This window comes from Calliopsis andreniformis, chromosome 7, assembly GCF_051401765.1.
Source record: "Calliopsis andreniformis isolate RMS-2024a chromosome 7, iyCalAndr_principal, whole genome shotgun sequence".
NCBI classification, from domain to species: Eukaryota; Metazoa; Arthropoda; class Insecta; order Hymenoptera; family Andrenidae; genus Calliopsis; species Calliopsis andreniformis.
Genome location: NC_135068.1, coordinates 8946449 through 8973067, shown reverse-complemented (window position 1 = coordinate 8973067; position 26619 = coordinate 8946449). Strand labels below are relative to the sequence as shown.

The window sequence follows — 26619 nt, the reverse complement described above, 5'->3', positions numbered from 1 at the left end:
TGGATGACAGTCGGGCCAGACGGGCAACGCCCCATCTAGCAAATGTGAAAAAACGAAGAAACGTACGTACTGCGAAAGGCTCCGTATTTTTGGTGCTCATTCATTTCTAAGCTTAGACGCGACTATTTATTTCGGCCAACCCGATCGCGAATGAAATATCGCCGGGGGAGCTTTGCCTTTGACTGTGGGGAGCTTTTTCTTGTCTGCCTGCTGACAGTGAATGCTTGGAAGTATGCTCGAAGCAGACAGATCGATGTTGTCTCGCTGAAGACAACCAATCAATGGTTCTATTCAAAAGAACACTGTCGATGAATTGAGCCTTCATACTCCTCACAAACGAAAATAAAATTTTGTATTCCGTTAAGTCTGCTGCAGAGTGCATAAAATGGACTCTCTAGTATGGGCTTTCAGGATCAATCCTTTTAGCAGAGCAGTTTTGCTCTGACAATTTGGCAACTAGACAAAAATACCTAATATGGAACAAGCATTACTTGAATAACAAAAGCTTGCAAATGAATATTCTCAGGAACCTTACAATAGTCCAAATAAAGCTGGCGACAGGCTTAAGGGCAGTAGCCTCTAATCCTTTTAATCTTGAAGTACAGTTCTACTAATCTGGGATGTTAAAAGACAAATTCTAGCAAAGTTGGTCTGCAATTCTAGAAGACTCTTAGATACAACATTAGGATAAGTATTTGAAGCTTTAAACCTCATTTGTAGACACTGAATGTTAAAGAATCCACCGAATAAGTTTATTACCAGCAGAATGTACTTAATCCACTAGTTCCGAAAATAAGGAGTCTTGAGTCCTCTTAATTAGTCATTAAGAAGTCTTCAGATTCTCCAAAAATTACAGCTTGAAGTACCCCAGGAGCAAAAGCTCACGTTCTCTCAAGACACCAGGGACCCCACGAGTACTTAATTAACCAAAGTTATCAATAAGTTGAGCTAAAACGGAGCAACAGGCGTCGAGCAAAAGGCCTTCTATGGTTGGGCAGAGGAGTTACGAAACTTGGACTCTCGAGTATTCCAAAGCTAATCGAGAAGGCGCAGCAGTTCTTGCACTTTCAGGTAAACATAGATGAGGTAAGAGCTGACTTCTCTACTCGCTGCCCCGTCCAGAGATGTTCTTGCGTTATTGAGGATCAATGATATCCTTGGGAGCGAACGCCAGCTGCGATTATTTGCCACCCACGCGTAACTGTATCTGCAAGTCAATCTGCGATATCAAGGCAAGGCGATATGTTTATCTATTCGAGGAAATATTCCTCGATGAAATGCAAAAGATCCCAGATTTGGGCAAACTTGTAATTACATAAAGTTTACGTTTTTATCAGAGTTCTCTTTGATCTCTCTGTTCTATGGCGTTGAATTTGAAATTAGTAGGGTATGAATAACAATTTGCTGGATTATTAGCACGTGTAGCGCAATTAAAGACAAATAGCCCGAGGCTAATACCTTCTGAGGCACCCATATTTTGAATGATGGCTAAATAGTTGATTCTTAAGCCCTGTGCCAATAGTATCATTCAAAGTCTTCACAATCCAAACAGAGAGGTCAATTTTCCTGTCATATTGGTTCCCCTAAGCCAAACAACTTTCGCATAAACAACTTCCTAGTGGCGTCAGCGCGCAGAGTAATTGGGACACGTTGTGGAATCATCAGAAGCATTTCCTGTCGACTCCACTCAGCTCGGTTACAGTTGTTTCGTAACTGAACCTAGTCTTGAGTAACGGTGACGTTAACAATAACGCGCTCGCATAATGTCGATCCGCTATTTTGCGGAGACTCGTTTGCATGTTGCGTCGGGCGATCATCATAGTTTCTTTGGGTATCGTGACGCGAGCGAGCGAATCTACTCGGGTTTCCACGGCTAGAAATTGGAAACTCGACTCCAATCGGTGTCTTTCTCCCATGACGAAGCAAAAATTACGGGATCAACGATTAGGATCCATTCAGTATGTGAGCTTTCTACCTTATGGTGAAGAAAGGATTTGTAGACCGATCAGAACTCTACTGTAGCAAAATACTTATCAGTTAAAGTTGGCAACGTCATGTGCAATAGACTATTTCCTCAACCTGTTCTCGTGGTAATCTACTTTGATCTTATTAAAGATTGGTTACATGAAGTAACACGCTTCAGCTTTAAGTAACTACAAGATACAGTCGACATAGCAGCAAGATTATAACGAGAGATTACTGTACTAATAAACTGTTCAGGCTGTACAGCTCTTGTGGCAAAGTGGACAGGAAATTTGATAGCGTGAGCCTATCAGGCCCAAGCCCTGTAATGTGACTGACGCGATGTACTAAACGATCTGGGAACTGCCTATTGTTTGAGAGAATAGCGGCTCCTGCTGTTTTCTGGCTAGAAATAGCTCATTCTGCAGGAGGAACCGTTGCTATAGTCGTCACGCTGCGTGGACATTAACGACCGTTAGGTCGCAAACGAACCTAGGACCATCGAATATGCTTGAGGCTCTTACGAAAGAAAAGAGTTAACGATTCAGCCTGCAGAGTTTAATAACATATTTTTGAAGAATGATGCTCCCATCCTCATTAACTTAAATTAGAAAATTAATTGCATCGTTATTCCGCGTCAGTCACAAAATATATAGTAATGTATATAATTAATTCTAATTAGGAACCAGGAGGTGCTGAGTTCAAGTCAAGTCGACGATGAAACGTGAAAGTAGCCTAGTTATTCGGGGATTTTTTGTTCATTGAACGAAACGTTCGAGTTGACGTAAAATTTGCATCAGGATAAGATATAAAGTTTCTGGTTCAATGGAGAATCCTGAGTAAGGCCAGTTGCAGTTTGTAGTCTAGACTTTTATGTTTTTTAAAGTCGAGCCGAGAACCTGGCCGAAGTGTTCTGTGATCCTGTTTTAAATGGGAAAGTGGATCGTATTACTGTAAATGAAATGAAAAATTTATGAAATTGTTGCACCGTGGAAATTGTAGGTATACAGTAATTCAACTCTAATTGCGTTTGACATGTTTAGATAGGTTTTGTTGAGTGCTGGCTGTGTGAATTAATCTGCAATATTTTAAGCCTGTCAGATTTGTATTTAGATGGAAACAGTTAAACAGAAAGAACTTGCAAATCTGAAAATCTAAAATTCTGAAATTCTGAAAGCCTGAAAACCTGACAGTCCCAAAATCTGAAATGATGAAATTATGAAAATCTCGAAATCTTAAAATCTGAATGAAATTCTGAAATGATGAAATTATGAAAGTTTCAAAATCTGAAAATCTGAAAGCCTGAAAATCTCACAGTCCGAAAATCTGAAATGATGAACTTATGAAAATCTCAAAATCTGAAAGCCTGAAAGTTTAAGGATCTGAATATCTGAAAATCTGAAATTATGAAACTTTTAGAGATTCTGAAATTAATCTTAAAGATATTCCCAGCATGAATATTACATATAAAAATAATAAAAACAGAATTATATGTACAGTGGTTCTCTACTAATACTTGTGCATAATATGCCCCCAATTGCTACAGACTCAAGCTTCCTAGGATCCACGATCTACGATCACATCTCCCTCGATTTAACAAATTCTGCCACTAAGCTAATGCACCGAAAACCACATTCACCCCCGAAAATAGAGTGGTTGACTCAAACGACAGCTGTGGGTCCGCAATAAACCTAGAATTCACTGTCGTTAGAATAATCCCGATCGCACACTGTAACCAAAGCGCATCAGTCTCGACTCTTCCGCGATACACGTGTAATTCTCGGCCATCGGACCAGACGTCAACATAAATCATCGCATATGATTTACTGGACACGACACATGATGCAACGCCTTGTATTGACGTCGATTCGTGAGAGCGTCGTGACGTTCAGTTGGCTTCCACCAATTTTGCGGCGGGACGCATTGTTCGCCGCAGGAGCGCGCGATCGATACATTTCGAGAGTCAATTCGTGTACAAACAAGAGATCCTTATTGGCGACCCGCCAGACGCGCTGTCGCCCACCGATTGAACCCGATTCGCGGGCGAAACGCGAGAGGTCCCGTAATCGTGAAAGTGTATCGATTCTCGGTGATCTGGGTCATCGTGTCGACTTTTCAGGGAAGCCAGTCCCAAACTTTCCTTCCACCACGAAATGCGACTTTGAGGACGCTGGCTGCGTGGACATGCCAAATTTTCAGTGTCTCGAAACTGGGTTCATGAAAAGTTAGAAATAGTGAGCATATAAAGAAGTGTTAATGCCAATCTTTTTTAGAGATTGATTTATGTATTATCAATTCATTTGAACCTCAACAAATTATATGCAAATGATATGAGAAGTTGGTTATAGGAAACATGATAGTGGCTGTGAGCTTATAACGAGTTTGTAAGTGGATTCACACAGTGTATACTTATTGAATTGGAGTTATTTTAATTTGGAAACCAATTTTCAATATTAGATGTTCAAAATTGAATTGCGAAGATTTTCACATTTTACTATTTTTGAAAGATTCATAATTATTTTTCATTTCTTGTCACTTTTTCAAGAAAATTCCCAAATCTTATAGAGCTTAATACTCTTAAACTGAAAAGAGTTATTTATCGAATACAGAAGAAGCCTTAATGAAACTGCAAGTGGAGAGATCATCAGCTCGCCATGGCAGTTTCCTGGTCACTGCCATGGCGGTTGTCGTAGGTCAACAGTTCTCGATACGATCTTCCGGTGTTCGCGCGTGACTTATAAATATCGTCGGTGCGTTTTATCGAACGATCTGCGAATGGAGAACGACCTCGTGCGTATCGAGGCGCACAGCAGAACGCTTCCGCCAGTTTTGGATAGCAATCAATTTCGATCCTCCCTCTTGCAAACCTCTAATCACATTTAATTGACAACTTCCTTGAAACATTACAATTAAATTTGCTATTCTCAAGTTATTTTACTTTTTTTAAATATTGGAAATAGCATCAGTCTAAATGCTGTGGCACTAGCATACTTATCTAAGGGCTAGTATCTTCATTTTCTCCCTAGGTCATTTAACTTCTGTTTCACCAGAGTTTATGTCCTCAAGACTTGACAATTTTCGAGACCAAGTCACAGGTGTCCATGTTCGAGAAACCTAACTCTGACCTAAACCAGAGCCTACCATATTTATCTAAGAATTAGTGTCTTCGTTTTTTCCCTAGATCATTTAACTTTTGTTTCACCTTTTTTTGTTTCACTTTTGTTTGTTTTTGGATTTTATGTTCTCAAAACTTGACAAATTTCAGGACCAATCAATCATAAATGTCCATGTTTGAGAAACCTAACCTAGATCCTACCATGCATATCTAATACTTAATGTTTTTATTTTCCCCTAGGTCATTTAATGTTCATCCCATCATAATCTATGTCCCCAAGTCTTGACCATTTTCGAGACCAATCAGTCACAGGTGTTCATATTTGAAAAACTAATCGAGACACTTTGTCATACACGGAATATAATAAACGACAGAGCCCATCAGCAGCCCGGAGCAACAATGAGGCGCGTATCACCACGGGAAATGAAATCAACGAAAACAACGTCGACAAGAGGGGCGATGTGGAGATAGAAGACTCGTGTTTGATCGATCGAGGCATTTGTACAATTAATTGATGCGGCCGTTTCGCTATTCGCTGCTGTATTATGTTATATCGGCCGCTACAATAATGGCACGCGAAACGAGCGGCCGTGTGTTGACCAAATATTGGGACGTTGTTAATTAACAACAGTTTTCTTTAATGAGCCCGCGCCGCTAAATGCAAACCTGCCCACCAATTATCGCGACGTATCGGCCTGGGTTGCATTGTGATTTCCCGCGTAACGAATGGGGCGACAAGTAATTGAGAAGAATGATCAAGTTCGGGCAAGGCTCCATGGACACTGATTCCATGATCGCTTTTGCAAATTGTGGTCCTTATGCTGGCATTTCGCGATTGGAATGTCGAGGGCTTATATTCTGATCCATCGATGCTGCGATTGGGAGAGTACTGTTGTTTCGATACAAGATTGATAAATTCAGACTGTTTTATGTGTATGTTAATTGTCTTTGAATGTTCTTTCATAGTTCCTCGTCTTTGTTAAGACAAATTCAGGTTCTATTTGATAAGTAGATTTTTAATTACGGAACATTTCTGCCACCTTTTCTGATGCTATTGTTACGCAATGCTTTCTAGAATATTCATACGCGTTTTCTTGAATTAAATTCACGTGTTTTATATTTGTATATTTGGAAATACGATGGACTTAGGACTTCGATACCAAAGGGTTAATAAAGTTGATGAAATTGATGAAATTGATGAAATTAATGGAAATTCATGAAATACATGGAATTCATGAAATCGACAAAATTGTTAAAACTGAAAATATTGATGCAATTAATAAAATGAATAAAGTTATAGAACTAATTTTACCACTGCCAAATTACTTTAAAAAATTCATTAAAAATAATTGCATTTATTATTATGCTATACCAATCATAGTGAGTCAGCCAATAAGAAAACAATCAACACGTAGAGAACTATTATTCAATACGAGCAGACTTTTAATTAGCATGGGCGGCGAGTAAAATACGTGACAGAATACTGAATGTGATCGTGTGACTACGAAAAATAAACTCAGTTAAGCGTTGGTTAGCAATGACCGTAACGAAGGATGAATGAGTAATGAGATGAGGGTTCTGCAGAAAGCAAACTATATAATTGAATTTAATTAATTTCCTCCTGTTACGAATGTTAATATAATTTTATCAATATATTATTATTTTTCGTAAAACTTGTTTCAAAACACCCTCGATGCATATATTAATTCGAAAATGTCAGAAAAGTGAATCTAGTTCGTTTTTTTCATTAGATTTAGGTGTAATATGAGGTCATAAATGTTAGATATATTTGACAGTTACAAACACAAGATCGATGCACGAGTATGTTAATTAGCGACAAACCGGTTAGTCCACAGCGATATTCATTTCGGTGAAATTGAATTCCGAAACGTTGGGGAATTATGATCGATGCGTTACGCTTTAATGGTAAATTTATGGATTGTTGTTTGCTGCGTTCACGACGATACTGGTCAGATTAATGGGAATTGAATCTGAAATCAATACAAATGCTTCTACTATAAAGGGACAACATTTTTAACCCATTTTTTGACAGAATTATTATATCATTGTTAAGTGATTACTATACATTACGAGGTAAAAGGATAAATGACATCTCCTGTGAGCGAAGGTAACACGGTGAAACCTGTTGAACGTGATTTATAGTAACTTGAGATTCGATCCAACTATGTAGGAAATGCATGCTGAGCCCCAGGATGATTCAACAAGAGTTCAAGTATTTAGGGTTGTGTAGTAATTGTGGATATTAATAGAGAATGTTGACAAAGATAGAGTTGAGCTTCTGTTCCATTAATAAAATTACGTTCTAAATTAGAAATCTAATTGGAAAGTACAGTTTTACAACCACAGATTTAATCAAGACTAAATTTTCAAAACCCTATACCTCAGAAGAGGACCTCTTCTACCCATCCCTACCTGTCACTATACTGCCCACGACCTCCACCTATTTCCTCGTCACCACCCAAAAACCCCGATGTTACTTACTCCCACAAAAGTCCCAGAAAGGCAGGAAAAATCTTGGAAAACCAAAAGTCACGCAGGTCCTAAACCCAGACTCGATATCAGTCCCACGATTAGAAGACTGCCAAGAGCGTCGAGATTAGCTGGTCGAGGTGAACGCTGGAGGAGTGGCACGCGCGATGCCTCTGGAGCTGAAGCACTACTAAACAACTGACTTTTATGCCGTGGGTCTGATGAGAGTCGACGCGAGTAGTAGTGGTATCAAAGCGACACGCTAGCTAGCGGGGCCCCAGCGATTGCGTCCATCGACTTTCACTGCGCCCCCCTGGGGCGGTCCCATACACGGAGGCGGCTGCTTTTTCAGCGTTTTCACTCGGAAAAACGATGCCCGTAATCGCCACGCGGCAATTAAGGGCATCCCGTTTCTGCCCGACGAATTGGCTCGATTCGAGTCCATTTGCATTAATAACGCGACGCCAGTTAGCGTCGAGGCGAGCGTTTGGATGATACTGGGGATAGGAGGGTGGTCAGAGATGGGTGAATAGGCCCGCTAGTAATTAGTGGAAAGAGAATCTAGTGCGTTCTGAGCTGGCTTTGAAGGTGCGTGGATGGTTTTTTGAGCTGGGTCTGCGGCTGCTATGAAAGCTGGCCTTTTAGTGGGTATTGAGAGGAGGAAGGTGGTGGAGGTTGGAGTTAGGTGGAGGGTTGCTGAATGAAATTAAGGGCTTTTGTGGTAAGGTTGCAAGAAGTAGACGTTTTGTGACAGGTTGTTTACGAGTGGACTGCTGGTGTCGATGTATGCAGCATGTGTACTGGTTAAGGTAATTATTTAAAGTAGTAGACCTCATTATGTTGAAGTTAAAAAAATGATGAGGTTATGAGATTAGGTGAAGGTAGGATAAAGTTCTTTGAACAGTAATTATTTTTGTGAAAGAATACGGTATTATAGAAATGCGTGTTCTGAAAATACTGTGATGTGAGATTGCGAAATTGGGTAAAGAGGACAAATATTGTATCTGTGAGGATAAAGTGGAGAATTGATTAGACGAGGCGAGATAAAGCGAACTCACATCATGAGGAAATTTGATTGACATGCAGAAAAATCTGGAGATCTCTGCTGAAACCTGCTGAAACCTAATGAAATGTATTTAAATTTATTTAAATCTGTTTAAATCTACTGAAATCTACTAAAAAGTCTACAGAAATGTATTGAAATATGCTGAAATATGCTGAAATATGCTGAAATATGCTGAAATCTACTGAAATCTACTGAAATCTACTGAAATCTACTGAAATCTACTGAAATCTACTGAAATCTACTGAAATCTACTGAAATCTACTGAAATCTACTGAAATCTACTGAAATCTACTGAAATCTACTGAAATCTACTGAAATCTACTGAAATCTACTGAAATCTACTGAAATCTAGAAATCTACTGAAATCTACTGAAATCTACTGAAATCTACTGAAATCTACTGAAATCTACTGAAATCTACTGAAATCTACTGAAATTTACTGAAATCTACTGAAATCTACTGAAATCTACTGAAATCTACTGAAATCTACTGAAATCTATTGAAATCTTCTGAGTCTACTGAATCTATTTCAATCCACTATTTCGAAAATACAGTATCCTACACTAAAATACACTAAAATCAATTGAAATCTACTTAAATACGTTTAAATATGTTGCAGTGTATTGAAATACTCCTAAATATATTTATGTATTTCATTTACTACCTCAATGCAAGATATAAAATCAGCATCTCGCCAAACCCTTCCCATTGCACAATATAACACAAAGCACAGAAATCAACAAATAATACAATAATTATTTGATTACACGATTATATTTAAAGAATCTCAAATACCCAATCCACAGCTTTACTATCCTGCAATATTCATACATATGTATACGACAAATTCAAACACGATGCCAATTTTTGCCATGCAAATTCCCAAGACCCCCCAGTCCAGTTTAACATTCCCACACAAAAATAGTAAAAAAACTCCTAATAGAGTCACGATTGCGTTCAGATACGAGGCATGTTTGCACCGTCTGCAAACGATGGAAGAAAAACAAGTGGAAGCATCCGATAATCGCTTGAAAGAATGCTGCGGCTCGGCAACAGCAGAAAATGTGCCATCACCGCGGGACAAGGAGCGACGCGTTCGCAAATGATCTTGAGATTTCCGCGGTATTTCTGCCTACGTGTGGATGCGGTCACTTCTCGCGTCTTCGCGATGATATCACCTGGTTTTCGAGTTGCATCCATTTGTTTACTGCCATGGACCCGTTTTCTCGGGATATAACCGACCTCGGGTCAATTATCATTCCTTCCCTCGCGTGATACATGAGTTGCTGTGCATTCTAGAGGATATTTATCTTTTGAAATTGCTTTGTTTTCTTACTGGGATAACTTTTGCTAAATGAAAGCTTGAAAATATAACTGGACATCGATTAAGAGGTTTAAAATTAGGTTCAAGATTGAAGCACCTTGTTAATAACTAATTATTTTTATTTTCTGCAGACTATTATTAGGTTAGGGTTTGGATCTCAGCCAAGGTCCTACTGTACTCTTATCGTTAATGTTGCTACTGCACAGCGTTTACTAATTTTCCTTTTAAAGAAGCTGGAATTCGAGAAATAACTGTGTCAATTGTTGCTACTTTTTCTACTATTGTTAACCATCCTTCCTGTCTCAGCTACATCTTAATGGTCGAAAGCTGTTGTTTGATAACTACTCATTTTAATGGTGAGAATTGGGTTGGCAGTCTGGATCCAAATAAACGGAAGAAGAGTGATCACATCCTATGAAAGAAAACTATTGTTTAGAAATGCTTCTAGGTAGTTTCTGATTCACGTGTTCTATTTTTCATTTCAGAAGGGTTTATACATACAGTAATAGTGTTTATAAATTGGGAAATAGTGAGAATGTACTTTTAATTTCACTTGATATTTACTTCCATCACCTTACATACTGCAAGGGAACCATCGATCGGCTGAAATGTCACTGTAAATGCCACCGTGCAGTTAAATAGCCACACATTCACGTCATTAAGTCGATAACTAATAATATTGCTTTCACAAGCAAACGTTGACCAGTAATATATACGATGAAAGAGTCAGTAAAATTATGAGTGAATGAATGATAGAATAATAGGCTCCCTCATGATTCTATCTAATGGATTTCAATATAGTTATTGATAATTCGTTATGAATGACATTCGTTATGAACGTGCATAGCTGTCTTTGAGTATTTGAAAATTCAAAAAACTGAAATTTTGTATACCTATTTGGAATAGTGACTATTTGTGTATTTGGGGGAAATTTGAATATTTAAAAATTTTAAATGTTTGAAAATTTGAACTTTTGAATTTTTAAATATTTGAATATCTGAATATTTGAATATTTGAATATCTGAATATTTGAATATTTGAATGTTTGAATATTTGAATATTTGAATGTTTGAATATTTAAATATTTGAATATTTGAATATTTGAATGTTTGAATATTTGAATATTTGAATGTTTGAATATTTGAATATTTGAATATTTGAATATTTGAATATTTGAATATTTGAATATTTGAATATTTGAATATTTGGTGTTTGAAGATTTGAAGGCTTGAAAAATTAAATATTTGAAAATTCTAATATTTCTATGTACAAATTTGGATATTTGCAAGATTATAACAAATAAATACTCTATTCTAACTCTTATTACTTTAACAAATTTGTATCTTCGCTAACTTCACAAGTGGCCTCATTCTAAGCAAACTCAACGCTGGAAAAGGGAGTACTTCCACGAATGAACCACATGAATTACTTCCAAATTTGTCTTCTACCACTCACATGTACCATTTCCGCCACGCTTTTTATCATACTTTTACTGCCACGCTCGCCACGCACGATGCTTTCTTCGTACGGCGAACTATTCCAGTCCTAGTTAATTAATTACCAGCGCCTTGTTCCAGCGCGAACAACAATACATCGTAACGAAACCGGAGGTGGAAAAGTACACAACAGTGACCTTTTCGCGAGTTAGTTTCCCACGTGTGGGTGGCAAACTGGTCCGGCTATCGCAGTGTCTAGAAACGTGCACAGGTTCACTTATCGCGGTTGACGCCTCGATTCACGCACTTCGAATCTTTCGCTGACTTTCCTTCTATCGGAATGCCAATTTCTCCGAACCACGTTACCTGGCTTGCTTTAATGGTCATATTAATAGCCACTGATCACGAATGAGTATAACAATTTAAAATGGAACACTTTCTAATGACTGCTAGGTAGTAAAAGTGATAGAATATCAATTATTGAGTAGAAATTCGATTTCTGCTTAAGTGTTCTCTTGTTTTAACGTCCTGACTCGATATCAAACATCTTAGAACCAACTCAAACCGATGAAACCGTGGAATCAGTAGCTATTAATCAACTCACTAACCAAAACGAATTTGTGAAATTGATTACAGTATCCTGAGACAAAGCACACAGTCTTCTAACTCAAAATCAAACACCCTCCAACCACTTAAAACCGACGAAAACCCTGATATGGATAACTATTACTCAATTCATTCACCAACAGGAAGTCTGTGAAATTAATTCCATTACCCCAAGACTGCACACAAAGTGAACAGTGTTCTAACTCAACATCAAACACCCTCCAACCACCTAAAACCGACGAAAACCCTGATATAAACAACTGTCACTGTACTCATTCACAAATAGCGAATACATGCAATTGATTACATTACCCTAGGACAAAGAGCACAGTGGTCTAACCCATCATCAAACACCCTACAACGACTTCAAACCCACGAGACCTCCAGGTGGACAAGTATCACTGAACTCACCTAGAAATCTTAAACTTTAGTAATTGATTCCGCTTCCTTCGGGCAAAGGGCACAGTAGTTAATGTGCTAACAGTCACCAGTCATCGATGCAAGACGGATGAAGACGAACGAATCGCTCGCGTGACGAGAATGCGACCGTCATTTGGTCCGTCGACGATATTAGATACGCCGACCGATGCATCGTCCTCGACGGTCTATTAATTCTGTCCACAAGGAAAGAGGTCCGCGAGCAGAAGCGTATCGAATGCATCCGAAATGCGTTCCGAGATAGATTCGGCGGCGACAGAATGCGGAGCAAGGCTCTGCCCGATACGCGCCGCGTTCCTGCCTCTGTTTTCAATGCTAAAGCACCGTGGAATGTGAAAACACTGCGACAGTGACGCGTCGTTGACCCAAAATATGGTACCCTAGTGTTTGGCGTCGACGTGTCCCTGTTTATTTGTTTACTCTGTTAAGGGGTGAGTGGGGCGATTCTCTAATTCGAGGTGGTTCTATAACTGTATTTTTTGAGCCTTTTGGTCAAACGCAGGGGGAGCATTGTTGAAGCTTTTTTTGGTTCTGGAAGGAGGGATGGAGAAATGAGATGTGGTGGACTTTGTAATATTTTAGGTAAAGAGAGCTTGAATAATATTTATATATATTGTATTTAACAGGGGATGTAATAAGGAGAGAGAATTTCTGATCCCTCGATTTTTTGGACCCTCAATTTCTGTGGACCTTAACTCTTTTTGTTCTTTTTTTTAATGGACTCTCCAGTTCTCTGGACTCTAGCTTTTTAGACTCTCGATTTTTCTAGAGTCTTGATCTTTTGGTTCCTCGGCTTCTTTAAGCTCTTGATTTTTTTGATCCTTGGCTTCTTTGGCCCCTCGATTTTTGTGGACCCTTAATTTTCTGGACTCTATTCTTTTTAGATTCTTGACTTCTTTGGTCCCTCAATTTTTCTGGACCTCTGTCTTTTTAAAGCCTGGATTTTTTAATTTTTTGACCCTCAAATTTTTCTTAAAACACTAACAGTTAAGCTTAATAAAATAATGCCAGATATCACTAATATATTTATCGCAATAAAATCCGAACAATCCAGAAATTTCATATCCTTTCGCGACACTGGCTCGATTAAATCCTCCCAGACTGATAAATCCGCACGAGCTCGCAAAACTGTACGTGGTTGTCTTAATAATATTATGATAATTGACATTCCACGAGAGGGATACTCGATACCGCGTAATAATGTTTCGTTTAAACGAGGTTAATACGATGAAATATCGCAAAACAGGGGCAGCCCTGGAATAATGAGCGGAATTGAAGAGGGAACAGATCGCAGGATTCCATTCGTTGCGGTATCAGCGATCCGAAACGCGTGGATTCCACGGATTTTTGGCTCCACAACTTCTATTATATATTTACACGAAAGATTCCTCGGTATTCGGCTTTCTCTGTGCATAATTATATTTTCCCCGTCCAACAAAAATTCCACTGGTCAATTTCATTAATTCTTGACGATTCAAGCACCCTTGGAATATCAAATTTCTCAAAAATTGGGGAAAAGTGAAAACGAGACTGAATCATTTTTGTAGGTCTTCTTTTTATCCACTAAATCTATTCCACAATTTTTTGATCAATTTTTGAAGACCGACTGATAATTAAAAATATCATTTCTTATCTAACAATTCGATTATTCTTTGAATTCTTTTATCGAAAACTGTGCGTATATCTAATAAAATTGAGCAAAATTTATCAAAACAAACTTATATTACAATTTCACAAAGTATAAAAGCTTCTTGAGATAAATATTTACCACAGAATTCTCAATAAGAATTATTCCAATTATATTTGTCAAATAATTGAAAAATAAGTTCGACGAAGTATTTCCAGCTCGACTCGATGGTCCTGGTGTTGGCTTAATCGAAGAGGGTGGCAATGTAAACAAAAATATGAAACCAAATTCACGATTTCTCAGCAATCTTTTTTCTCTTTACCTTCAAACGAACGTTTCGAGCTGAATCGAAGCACACGCGAGACTAAACAAAATTTCGCCCCCGTTTCGGGAACCGACGATCGATCCCCCCGAATACTGATCGATTTTATACATGCAGTATATTATTGGACATTTGCACTCGAGTTGTTTGGGGTTTTGATTTATCGTAGCGTGAATGTGCATTAAAATGCAAAATGTGTTTTCACGTTTTATGTTCAACAAGCTGTATGGAATCGCGGATGAAGGTTTGTTTCGCGTGGAACCGATTTCGCGAAACACTGCGAAAACATGCACTCTGTTTGCAAAAGATTTATTTTTCTCTAGCTACCACCACTTCGATGGCTCTCCAATTGTAGAATTAATTAATTTCATTAATCGAGCCTTAAAAGTATTAATGAGACGCTTAAGTGCATTTCGTGGTTTACAACCAGAGTAGATTTAAATATTTACAAGTCTCGTGCGAAACGAACGTGACAGGCTCATGAATCACGCAACGAGTAATGTGTCATGTAGTGCAGTAGGTCTACAGCGTTGACATTCAATTGCTCGATCATTTGCATACATTTTTCCCTGTTTGCATGTATCACGTGTAAATTTATAATCGATGTTTGTGGTAGAAGAGAATTGTGTGGGACGATTTAATTCATTTTCTCGAAGATTTTAGGTTATGTACCTTTGTGAAGCTGTTACTTCGTATTAATCATATTAATAATAATAATAGAATGATCATATAAGTTACGTTAAACATTCCACTAATGTTTGATGAAAATGTTTTGAATTTTATTTTAAAACTCCTGCTCACAACATTTTGCCGCCACTTGTAGACATAACCTCCCAGATGTTCAAATTCTAGCCATTAACACCTCCAAGGCAACAGCGCTGTTAAACAGGCCATGACATATACCCAAAATTTACGTCCATCTTTATGGACACTAAATCTGAAAAAATGACTTCACAGTAGAACCTAAAAATTACACAATTCTCGAAGCATCGTACAACAGCAAAAATGGCGCCAAAGTCAAAGGCCTACAAAGAGGAATTCCTACATCAAAGAAGAGTTATATGACAACGTACGAACAAAATTGACACTTGCATCCCTGATGACTTTCAGACGCAAATTACCGAGGGCGTCGACCTTTGAAGCTAACTAAGATTTACCAACGTCTTTTGCGACGAAAATAGACTGATTTAAAGAGGATGAAACGCAAGAAGGACGAGGATCCAGTGACGGGAGGCCGACTATAAACTCCATCGTCATTTCCACCGAAGAAACCAATGACATTCGTGCGAGTAGGGAAGTACAGAGGTATTCTCATCGTCCAAGGTCGCCAAGGGTCTGAAAATACTCCCGTGAATCGATCGGTTGGGTCGAAATAGCGGCGCTGTTCGTAGATGTATTTTTATAAGCGAGACGGGGATGCGCTCCTCCAGCAGCACTCTTTTCACAGGGCAAAGATCAAAGACCCTGTCTTCCATGGGAACTTTTACCGCCACGAACTTGAAGAGCTGCACGCGGTGCTTTGAGCCACGCTGCTGCACGTTCAACATGCGTTGAAGAAGCTCGCCTTTGAGGAACTGGTTTTTAACGAAAGCTCTTAACTGGCTCTTAACGAATCAATTAATGAATTTTTGAATTTTTGAATTTTTAAATATTTGAATTCTAGAATACTTAGAGCATCCGATATTTGAATTTCGAATATTTGAATTATCGAACATTTGAATTCTCGAACACTTGAATTCTTGAATTTTTGAATTTTTGAATATTTGAATTTTTGAATATTTGAATTTTTGAATATTTGAATTTTTGAATATTAGAATTTTTGAATATTTGAATTTTTGAATATTTGAATTTTTGAATATTTGAATTTTTGAATATTTGAATTTTTGAATATTTGAATTTTTGAATATTTGAATTTTTGAATATTTGGATTCTTAAATATTTAAATTCTCGAAAATTTGTTTTCGTTAATTTTAATTCTGACATATTCCAGGTTTAAATATTTAAATGTATGAATTTTTTTAAAATTTGAATATTTAGCCCTAATTTATAAGTTTTTAAGTCTACAGCTCTGGAATTTGTCAATCTTTATTTTCTCATATCGAAGGATACTAATTTCAAATACGTTTCGCCCCAACCAACAGCCAAGAATAAAATCCTAAAATCAACTCCTCCAGGAAAGCTACATAACCTAGCTTCATTTCTTCAAACGAGAACTGCCTAAGGCAAGGGAAGGTTAAAGGCTTCGAGTAACAGGAGATAAGAGAATTATAACCGTCGAAACTGCCTTTCGTATGACGAAGTCTGTTCTGCGAATCTGTAATCCCCTCGCAGTGCTCTCATCGTCGAGGAAAACGTGCAACTTAAGAGGGTGAGGGTAGTTAGACGTCAGGGAAGAATCTCGCGAGAGGTAAAACCGTCCAAGAGGCAGATCTGGCAAGGATTCACGAGGAAAGGAGGATTTTTCTCGCTGTCGGATAATGGCTCGTATTTTTAACGCGCGAGAACGGTCGAAAGCGCGGCTCCTTACGTTCAACAGTCCGCCCAGCAGCTGGCTTGCTTTATTTTTTCGTCGCAATTAGCATCAATATTAGTATTGGCTTCAGGAAACTCACAGATCCGCGGAGTTTCTTAAGGTAAGGATTAATTTAAGGTCGTATGGCCATTTCAAGGATACCCACTGAGGCCAAATTTGGTGGACATCATAAATGTTTTCTCATTTTGATTGTACTCCTAAGATTGAACATCCTTAGGCGTAGTTAAGGGTGAATTGAATAAACTGGGATGGAATCTAAGACAGAATTCCTGAAAAAAACTGTTTTCTCAAGCGTTGGGGATCACTGGTGTCTCTATTGTCCTGTCTAACCTCAAATCTTATTGCATTTACTACTGTTTGCTAAGTTGGGCTGAGTTTTCATCCATGTCACGGATAAGTTGAACTAAATTTACATAAATTTCTATCTTCCTGTTTGTGAATAAATATCTAGTGAATACACTTCACAAAAACACATTTGAATCTTAACCTTTAATGTGATAATAGAACGTTTTCGTCAATATTATGCCTTTAGCTTTCTGTTATGCAGCTACCCTAATCCATAATCTCTTTCCACAATTCTGCATACCAGACTGAGGCAGTCCATGCATTGTCTGGATAAAAATTCCCTAGATATACCTAACCCTTAAACATAACCAAGAGTCCCTAAGTGCACTCTACATATTAGCGTTATCTAATACATTGGATTTCACATAAACGAGACATATTCCATGCTAATCTATCCAATGGTGAAAGCTAAGTCGAAAGCAGAAGCATAGAAACTTCGAAGTGAACTGTTTAATGGGATTTTAATCATCCGTGTGATTGCAAGGTAGCAGGTGGGGGAAACCAAACGGTCGGCGGCAAGAGCCAAAGAAATCGTGCCAGGTCCTAAACTTTGTACTCGTGTCGAATTAACGAGAGTTTCTAGCGACAATTTGTCACGGTAAAAGGAGCCAGTCGCGACTCCTCTCAGCGCTCTTACGAGGAGAATCGCGTTTCCTCCCTCCCTTCCGATACCACCCAACACTCCCCAGTATTTCGTACAAGTTCCATTGCGTAACGCCTTTTTTCCGCCATTTCTCTGACACGAGGTATTTCTGGTCAAGTTTCTCGTGCCAGATGTCGCGTATTCTGACGCATTCTAAACAACGTCGGGGAAAAGTATGCGCACGTGCTTCTTATTCTTATTTCTTGAAACGGAACGAATGGGATCGTTCGACGTCCATCGTCCATCACAATTTTGAGGTTGAATCAAGCGTGAAATTTATGAAGGAATTCACGCTCTGACAGTGACAAGACGCGTTGCAATGCGAAACTAGGGTAATTCGGGAGACAGTAGTACAGATTGAGGGCTGGCAATCAAATTTATGAATTGCTGCTATGACTTGGGGGTGGTGCCTCGCTGCCAACTGAAGACAATCGCTAACATCTTTGCAGCACATCTGCTCTGACAAGGAGGATAAAAAATGGCACCTGCCTTTGTCTCTGTATCTTACTAAAATAAAACTAAATGGAGGAATGCATCACATAGAACCTGAAATAGAAACAAGAAGTCTCCTGAGGAGAAGTCCTTGTCAGTTAAGAACAACAAGATCCGAGATCAAACGATTTACGTGATTCCACGACCTGCTCCTTTTAAAATGTCATATACGCTGTCATTTATTTAGACGCACTCAAGGTTGATTGCAATGAACGCTCAGGATGTGCATCTTGCTAAAAGTTTATGGACTACTGTGCCAAAATACTCTGCGTCAATCTCTCAGCGCTGCGAGATAAATGACAAGTAGCATCCGTTGTCGATGTACAGGACTTGCTGAAGTGCTCGTATTACTGCTTAAAAGGTGAATAGAGATTCGTTGTCACTCCTAGTTCAGACGTAAATATTTGTCTACGAATGAGTTCGTGATGAGCGCAGAGGCACTTATAAGTGGAAGCACTGATTATAAATACTCATTTCATGTATTTGAATTTGTTTATTATTACAAGGAGCTCTAGATGAATCACATGTACGTTTTTAGAAAATATGTAAATTATTTGTCTATATAAATTAACTATTTGATCATTGCCAAAATTATTTATACTTGCCTTATTTACTAATCCTAAATATTGTTAAACATTGTCAAACTTTAAAAACTATTTGAGACAGTGATGCTCTATATGTATATTCATCTGTTATGTTTATTGTCTCTAACTTAATTTTGAGAATCAGAGATTCTAGGAATACTGTCCCCATAAATCTGCTTTAGAGCGGCATATTTTAGGCAAGAGCAAGAATAGTGCACGACAATTTGATAAAATCCTTCATTATACTCTCCTCAATCCTTTTACTGTCATCCTTTGAACTGGAGGATTCACGTTACCATCTGCTCTAGATTCTTCAACTCTTAACATCCCATTTTAAGTTATAATTTCTTACTAGACAAATTTTAAAAAACTAGACTAAAGATTTTTATTTACTACCAAAGGAATACCCAGTATCAGAACCTTCAAGCTTGAATCTAGGACCCCAGCAAATCTGCACATGGTTTTAATTCCTCTTCTACAAATTTCTAATTAACCTACCTGGTCTAGCTTCTAAATTACCCATAATTAATCTTCCTTTTATAGTATTACTACTTAGACTCCCATAGCAAAGGAACTCAACCCTCCCAAACACCATCCAATCACCCAAATACCTAAGTACCCCAATACCCAATATCGAATGTCTTCCAAAGTACCCGAAGCTTGCTAAAAAGAATTGGCTCCTTGGTCCTCGTGGCAAGAAACGATACACAGCAACCTAATAATACACTCTCGAGAGGTGGACAGGTTCCGAGCAGTCGAGATGCCATTCCGGCATAGAAGGTGAATGCTAGGGTACCAACCATTTATTTCGTTCAGCCGCGCAAGCTCACGGTCGGTTGTGTCTATTAAGTCATATGTTCTATTACGACGCGGCAGCGTCTTCATTTTTCACGCCTCGGACACTGCCAAGAGGTATAAATTCGAGAGGAGGCGACCGCGACAGCAGGCTTCGTTGAATTCCGTCCTTGATACACCCCCACCAGCGCAAACCCTTTATACGGCCAGCCACCCCTTCTATTTCCAGATTCCTATGACAAGTTTCACCCGGACGCTCGGAAGACTCAGCGAGACGGTCTTTAGGGTCCCCAGTACGCCTCGTGTCCGTTTATCATCCGGCCAGATGATGCATCGTTGAGCATGAACGATGCATCATAACGCGCCTTAATTATTCCCATAACTATGAATCTTGGGGTACAGTCTTTCCGAGGAAAATTAAATGGCGTACGACCAGCCGCGGTGCTGCCATGGCGATTCTTTTCGCGGATGACTTTATGCATGGTTGCGCGGTGGAATGAGGACTCTGCTACTTCCTGGAGAACGGCGGGATAATGGTCTGACTCAGTGGGAAGATGTTTGGACTCTTCAAATTTTAGAATAGTTCTGAATATCTAGGAAATGGTAATTCCACTTAGTGTCTTGGAAAGTGTCAGGCATTTGACCCAAAGAAGGAGTATTGCCATATCCAACTTGTCCAGTTCTAGAAACTGGTAAAGATTCTTTTAATAGTGGATGTTAGTTGCATTTAGAGAAGTATGTTGACCTGTTGGAACTTTGTGCTAGCGACTTTATGATAGGTACCTTGTGATTGGACCATCAGGAAACCTCCAAAAGCAAGGAATACTAATCAGATATATCTCTGTTCTAAGAACACATCTTCCAAAACGTACCCACGTCATAAGACCTCCACCATCTCATAAAACTAACCAATATCGAACTTCCTCAAAAACATCAGACTACTTGGAAGACCATTTAGCACGAAAGCCAATCCTGTTGGACTTGATCAAAACTTGGATCTCGAATGAAAGCAATTTGCCTACAGTACGCAAATCAATAAGGAAGACGATCGAAGGTCTCCATCATCGTTTACAATTTTGAAACCAGTAATGCAGCCAGTTAGCCTGTAGATGGCCTTTTGCTATTTCCATCGGCGGAGCCTTCGAGAAGGCTTTTCGCGTCGCTGCTCCTATTTTAAATAAGCAGCTTTACGGGTGCATCCGTGGCTCGCGGTGCAGGCCTTCACTCTTGTGTCACTCTTCTATTTCCAGAGGTCTCTCTATCTTTTATCGTCGTGACGTGTCCCCCCGAAGTCCCCGAACGAAGAATGGAACGTTCGATAGCCTTGTTGACGAAAATCGCTAAAATTGGCGAGAAGGTCACGGTCGCGTGGCAAAACTTGTGATTTTATCGAATATACAATGGTACAACGAAACAATGCTCTCAGAATAATACAATTAAGAAGGAAATAGCTATGAACTTTCTACTAAAAAATCCACGTTACGTCAGGCGATTAGGGGTGATACGCTAGCGTGGCAGCTTGCCGTGAGCATGGCGCTAGATGTTAGAAGCCTCGCCAAGACAACTTGTTCGTCACGATCGAGTTAAGACTTCTGCAGTTTGCCGCGCGATTTAGACCACTGGGCATTCTGTATGACTTGCAGCACATGAGTCATGAGAAGTCCACGATGTTTATCGCAAATGGAATTTTTAGTGGGTGCTTAAGATGGTTTTTTATAGTTAAATAAGAGAAAGATGTAGCTGGGAAGAAGTCAGTGGAATTGCTAGTTTTCTAAATTCCAAAAATCCTGGGATATAAATACATTGGGATCCAAGTGTCCTAAGGTCTAAGAGTCCTCACATCCAAGAATCCTAGGATCCAAGTGTCCTAGGACCCAAAAGTCTTAGGATCCGAGTGTCCTAGGATCCAAGTGTCCTAGGATCCAAGTGTCCTAGGATCCAAGTGTCCTAGGACCCGAGTGTCTTAGGATCCGAGTTTCCTAGGATCCAAGTGTCCTAGGATCCAAGTGTCCTAGGATCCAAGTGTCCTAGGACCCAAGAGTCTTCGGATCCAAGTGTCTTAGGATCCAAGTGTCCTAGGATCCAAGTGTCCTAGGATCCAAGTGTCCTAGGACCCGAGTGTCTTAGGATCCGAGTTTCCTAGGATCCAAGTGTCCTAGGATCCAAGTGTCCTAGGATCCAAGTGTCCTAGGACCCAAGAGTCTTCGGATCCAAGTGTCTTAGGATCCAAGTGTCCTAGGATCCAAGTGTCCTAGGATCCAAGTGTCTTAGGATCCAAGAGTCCTCAGATTCAAGAATGTTATGATCCAAGAGTCCTTATATCCAAAAATCTTAGAATCCAAGTGACCTGAGATTCAAGTGTCCTAGGATGCAAGTGTGCTAAGAGCCTACCAACTCTATTTGATCGCCACTAAGATTATCATCAGTGGTTCAGCCGAAGCACGCGCTATGTAAAGAGTACACAAAGAAGTCTAGGCAGCCAGCAACCCTGATTAGTCACCGCGGGCACGCGCTCGCGATTTTCACGGGTATTTATTGTGGTTTTAGTTGGGAAAGCAGATCGGCCTTGGGTCCTGGCAACGTTTCTATAAACGTAGGAACTTCTCTGCTTCCAAAAACGTGAAATTGTGTTACGCAAATTACTGCTCAGATTATTCGCAATTGCAACCACTATCAATGTTCAACTTCCTGTCTTTCAAACTCCATTCAACTGCAATTTAGGACCACGAAAGGTGTCATCGGAATCAAACATCGCACAGGAATGTTGGCCCTGGCCGATCCAGTCGATCACCTTTGTCACCAAGTGTCTGTTAGACAAGGTGATTCTGAAAGTCTCTAGAATTCAGCGTACTTGCGAGGGAATTTGAACAGCCGGAAGATGCGCACTTAGGTTACAGAAATATGCGGTATCTTGATTGGGCAATCTTCCTATTTTATATGTTGTTCTTCTGCTTTGATTTATCGGGGCGCGGGATGAATTTATCCGACGTTGTTCAGCCAGATGACGCGAGAATGTGTACCAGCAGGTAGAGTTTCGTTGCACGGGAGAGTTCAGCCTAGGATACCACTAATTTTAGAAGAGGATATGATGAAATGGAATCGCTCTATAATTATCGGAAATTGATGCAATTATCAAACACGCGAGCTTTCGATAAAGTTTAAAAGCCCACCGTAAATGAGTACATCCACCCGGTGTCGATAATTAAACGTTCCAGGGGTAATAGGGGTCATCGATTGTTTCGGAACGGATACGTTTGTTAGCATCTAATTTTAAGCTGCGATTAAAAACAAACTTCAACATTTCGTTCGGGGAAGATCATCGGACTGCAATATTGCAATCGATGAAACACGCAAATAACTTCCCTTGAAATTTATCCCAAGTGGATGTCGTAAATAACAGTTGTTCAATCGTCGAGTGCTACTCGCGAGAATCTGTTTACACGACAATGCTGCCCGAAAGCCAGAGCCTCGTTTTCCAAGGCGTCCATGTTTCACTGTTTGCAAAATACGTCAACGATGGCAGCTTACACCATCCACTTAGCTAAAGTAATGTAACAGGACGAGGAAGATCAGCTAGCTAATAGCTATAAAGTTATCCCACAATTAGAAACACGATGTCATTACAATAGCTATAAAGATCTATTATAAAAATTAATTCACTATTTTTTCTTGTTCCTAATTTCGTCTTACCTCTCGCCTAGTGGTGGTAGTCGTGGTTTTACGGGTACTTGTCCTAGTCATGGAGCTGATGGTCTCGTGGGGCGAGTCCCAGTCTTGGAAAACCTCCGTGGTCGCCATGACGACTCGCACAATCTCTCAGATTAAACGCACTAACAAAATTTCACTAGACTGCTCCAAAAACGTAATCCCTTCACTGAGCTACGATACGCACTCGAAGAGTCTTGCCCCTTGAACGATAATCCAATCATTGTGATGGTCGTCGATTGGAAGCATTAAGAGCGTAATCGAAGAACCTTTTAAGTGCAAGGTGTCAGAAGTGTTTATGTTGGAAGTCTACAGGTCTAGGTTTTTATTGTTCTGGGAGCTTGGGTGAGACTCCTGGAGTTCAAAGGTCATAGACTCTTTTCCTGCGATCCTAGAGTTCAAGGATTCTAGTCTCCAAGTGTTTTAGTACTCAAAAATCCTGGATTTAAAGAATCTCAGAGTCAATGGATTTTAGAGTCCTAACCTCGAAATACACTATACTTGAAAGATCTTCAAATTAGAAGCCTTCAGAGTCCAAAAGTCTAAGAGTCTCAAAATCCAAGAGTTCTATATTCTAAGAATCCCAGAATCTAGGGCTTCCTAAGTCCTAAAGTTCTAGAATCTATGAAACCCAGAATCCAAAAGTCTCAGAACAAAAGGACCCTAGAGTTTAGGGATCTTAAAATCCCGAAGTTTTAGGTTCCAAACATTCTTGAGTACAGGAGTTAGGATCCAAGAATCCCAGAGTCCAAAAGTCCTAGAAACTAAGACTCCCAGAGTCCAAGAGTCGTAGCATCTATGAAACTCAGAGCCCGAGAGTCCAAGGATCCAAAATTTCTAGGATCCACGGGCTCCCAGAGTCCAAGGGTTTCCAGAATTCTCGAATCCCATAATCCCAAGCTCCCACAACTCCAAAATTCAGAACTTCCAACCACAAAATGATCAACAAACGAAGGTACTTCCAACTACCGCAAGAGTCCAAGATTCCAGAATATTCATCTGAAGTGTTCCTCGATTACAAGTCTCGGTGATCGATTAACGCTGCTTCCGCGATCGATACCTACGTGATCGCCCCATCGGGCGCACTCGCTAGCTGCAATGACACTATTGAAGCGGTATAGAACTTCGCGACTGTTACTTCTTCGTTGAAGACGAATGCGCGATTCGAGGTGGATCACGCGCGACTGAGCTTCGGAAGCACGCTTCTGCTTCAACGCGAGAGAGTCAACCGCTCCGCGCCCCATCCGCAGTCTAATTCCAGAAATACGGAGAAACATGTATAATTAGGACGTCGACGGCCACCACGACGTCGTGGCGACGATACGAGAAAAGAAGTGCGGCCAGACCTCTCACGCCCCCGAGACTGTCGCGGATGGATCTATGGACCGTGCAATGTCAAGGGATTAGAGGCTCTCTCATGATCGAATTAAGGAATTATTTTGAGACTTCATTTTTGGAAACGCTGTACTGAAACTTTGAGAAGATAATTGAGGAAGATCTGATGCTACAAGAAGTTACAACTGACATGTCTGGAAAGAAGATAGCACGAAAAAAGTTCATATAGAAACTTACATTAACAGAAACCTATACAATAGTCTTTTCTAAGATTAGTTGTTCCAAAATTCCTTTATCTAAAGTTTATTAGTTATGTGTACGAGGTCTAGGAACGAGTGTTGACCTCCAGCTCTGAGACACCCTGTACATGTCTCATATCGGTGTTCGAGGAATGAATCATAGCTGGTGTTACATGTAAAAACAAAACAGGAAAGCGGAATCACAGCGGTCCCTATGAAGCATCAGTCTTCCTGTTGCAAAATTTCTGTCGCAAAGTGTTCGCGATGGCAGCGGCGAGTTTCAATTTCCACTCTATCCCAATGGATTGCGCACTCCTCCCCCTCCACTCGGTCTCCAGATAAATTTCGATAGAAATTTATCACTGGAAGCGTCGATTGGTTCTCCTCGAGCGCAACTCGTCAAATTTTCAACGCCGCCCGAGCTTAAGGGAAACAAAGGGTCTTGATTGCGAGGGGAGGGGGGCGATGGCGCGGACAAAACCCGGAAAAACGAAACAACCAGCGGCGGGGGGAATAGTGTGACGCGCATCGACCGAAGAATAATGGGAAGCGCGGTCTCTATTTCGGCCACGCGCGACGATAAATAAATCAAATATCGACGTTATGCGTCCGTAAATCGAATTCCTGTGGACGCAGCTACGCTGTCAGCGCAGCGACAGTATGAATGAACTCGTAAGACATCCCTGCGTTTACGATCGCGGTGCACCATTCGACGGGATATATGTATTTATGCCGATTTTATGTGCTCTATGATGAAAACTCGCTTCCGTGGACGGTGACTATTGGGTACTTGAGACTTGGAAAGTTAATACGCAAAGTTAATACGTGCTTGTGACAAGAGTTGCCACAAGTCAAATTTTCAAATTTTTTAAGTTTTAAATTTTCAAATTTTCGAATTTTCGAATTTTCGAATTTTCAAATATTCGAATTTTCAAATTTTCGAATTTTCGAATTTTTGAATTTTTGAATTTTCAAATTTTCGAATTCTTAAATCGTTTTATTTTTGAATTTTTATATTTTGAAATTAATTCAAAAATTTTTAACTGTTTAGATTTCTCAATTTTCATATTTAAAAATTCTTAAATCGTATAATTTTCAAATTTTCAAATTTTCGAATTTTCAAATAGTTTATTTTTTCAATTTTTAAGTTGTTTCATTTTTAAATTGTTCAATTTAAAACACAATTATTTATCTACTTGCCAGTTTTTGAATTTTTGTAGCAGTTTGGAAGTATGGAAGCAGATGGGATCGTTGAGGAATAGTAAAGGTGCAAATTCAAGTTCGAAGTTGGTGTTGCTATTCGGTTAACAAAGTAGCGATTAATAAGGTATTAATGCATCGGTGTCAACGCGACAGCAGCCCTCGTACTTCGAGCCAACATCGTTTAACTCTCGCCACACGCGTTCCTCTTCCTCGGAATTCAATTTGGCACTATCTTAGGAGATAATTTACTCGCTGCTCTCTCGCATTTGTATTGAAAGAATTATTCGAAACCCGAGCTCTGGGATAAACCAGTGAAAAGTCACTAGAAAGTAGATTATTTTGGGCCACCACTTGCAACA

At 39.6% G+C, this 26619-nt stretch overlaps 1 protein-coding gene across 7 annotated transcripts in view; it reads right to left on the bottom strand.

The window, feature by feature from the left end:
- Window positions 1-26619, bottom strand: part of Tmod (tropomodulin) — an 80657-nt gene that overhangs the window by 30202 nt on the left and 23836 nt on the right. Inside the window, exons 1-2 of one of the 7 annotated variants that reach the window (XM_076382475.1) lie at window positions 24544-24684; window positions 23469-23686 (exon numbers count right to left, since the gene is read on the bottom strand). The exons of 4 other annotated variants lie outside the window; for them this stretch is intronic. In XM_076382475.1, coding sequence (XP_076238590.1) covers window positions 23469-23576 — 108 coding nt within the window. In that variant the 5' untranslated portion in view covers window positions 23577-23686; window positions 24544-24684. Of the gene's footprint in view, window positions 1-7579; window positions 7706-23468; window positions 23687-24543; window positions 24685-26619 lie in introns of those variants that run through there. 2 more of the 7 variants (XM_076382474.1, XM_076382478.1) reach the window with 2 other exon arrangements.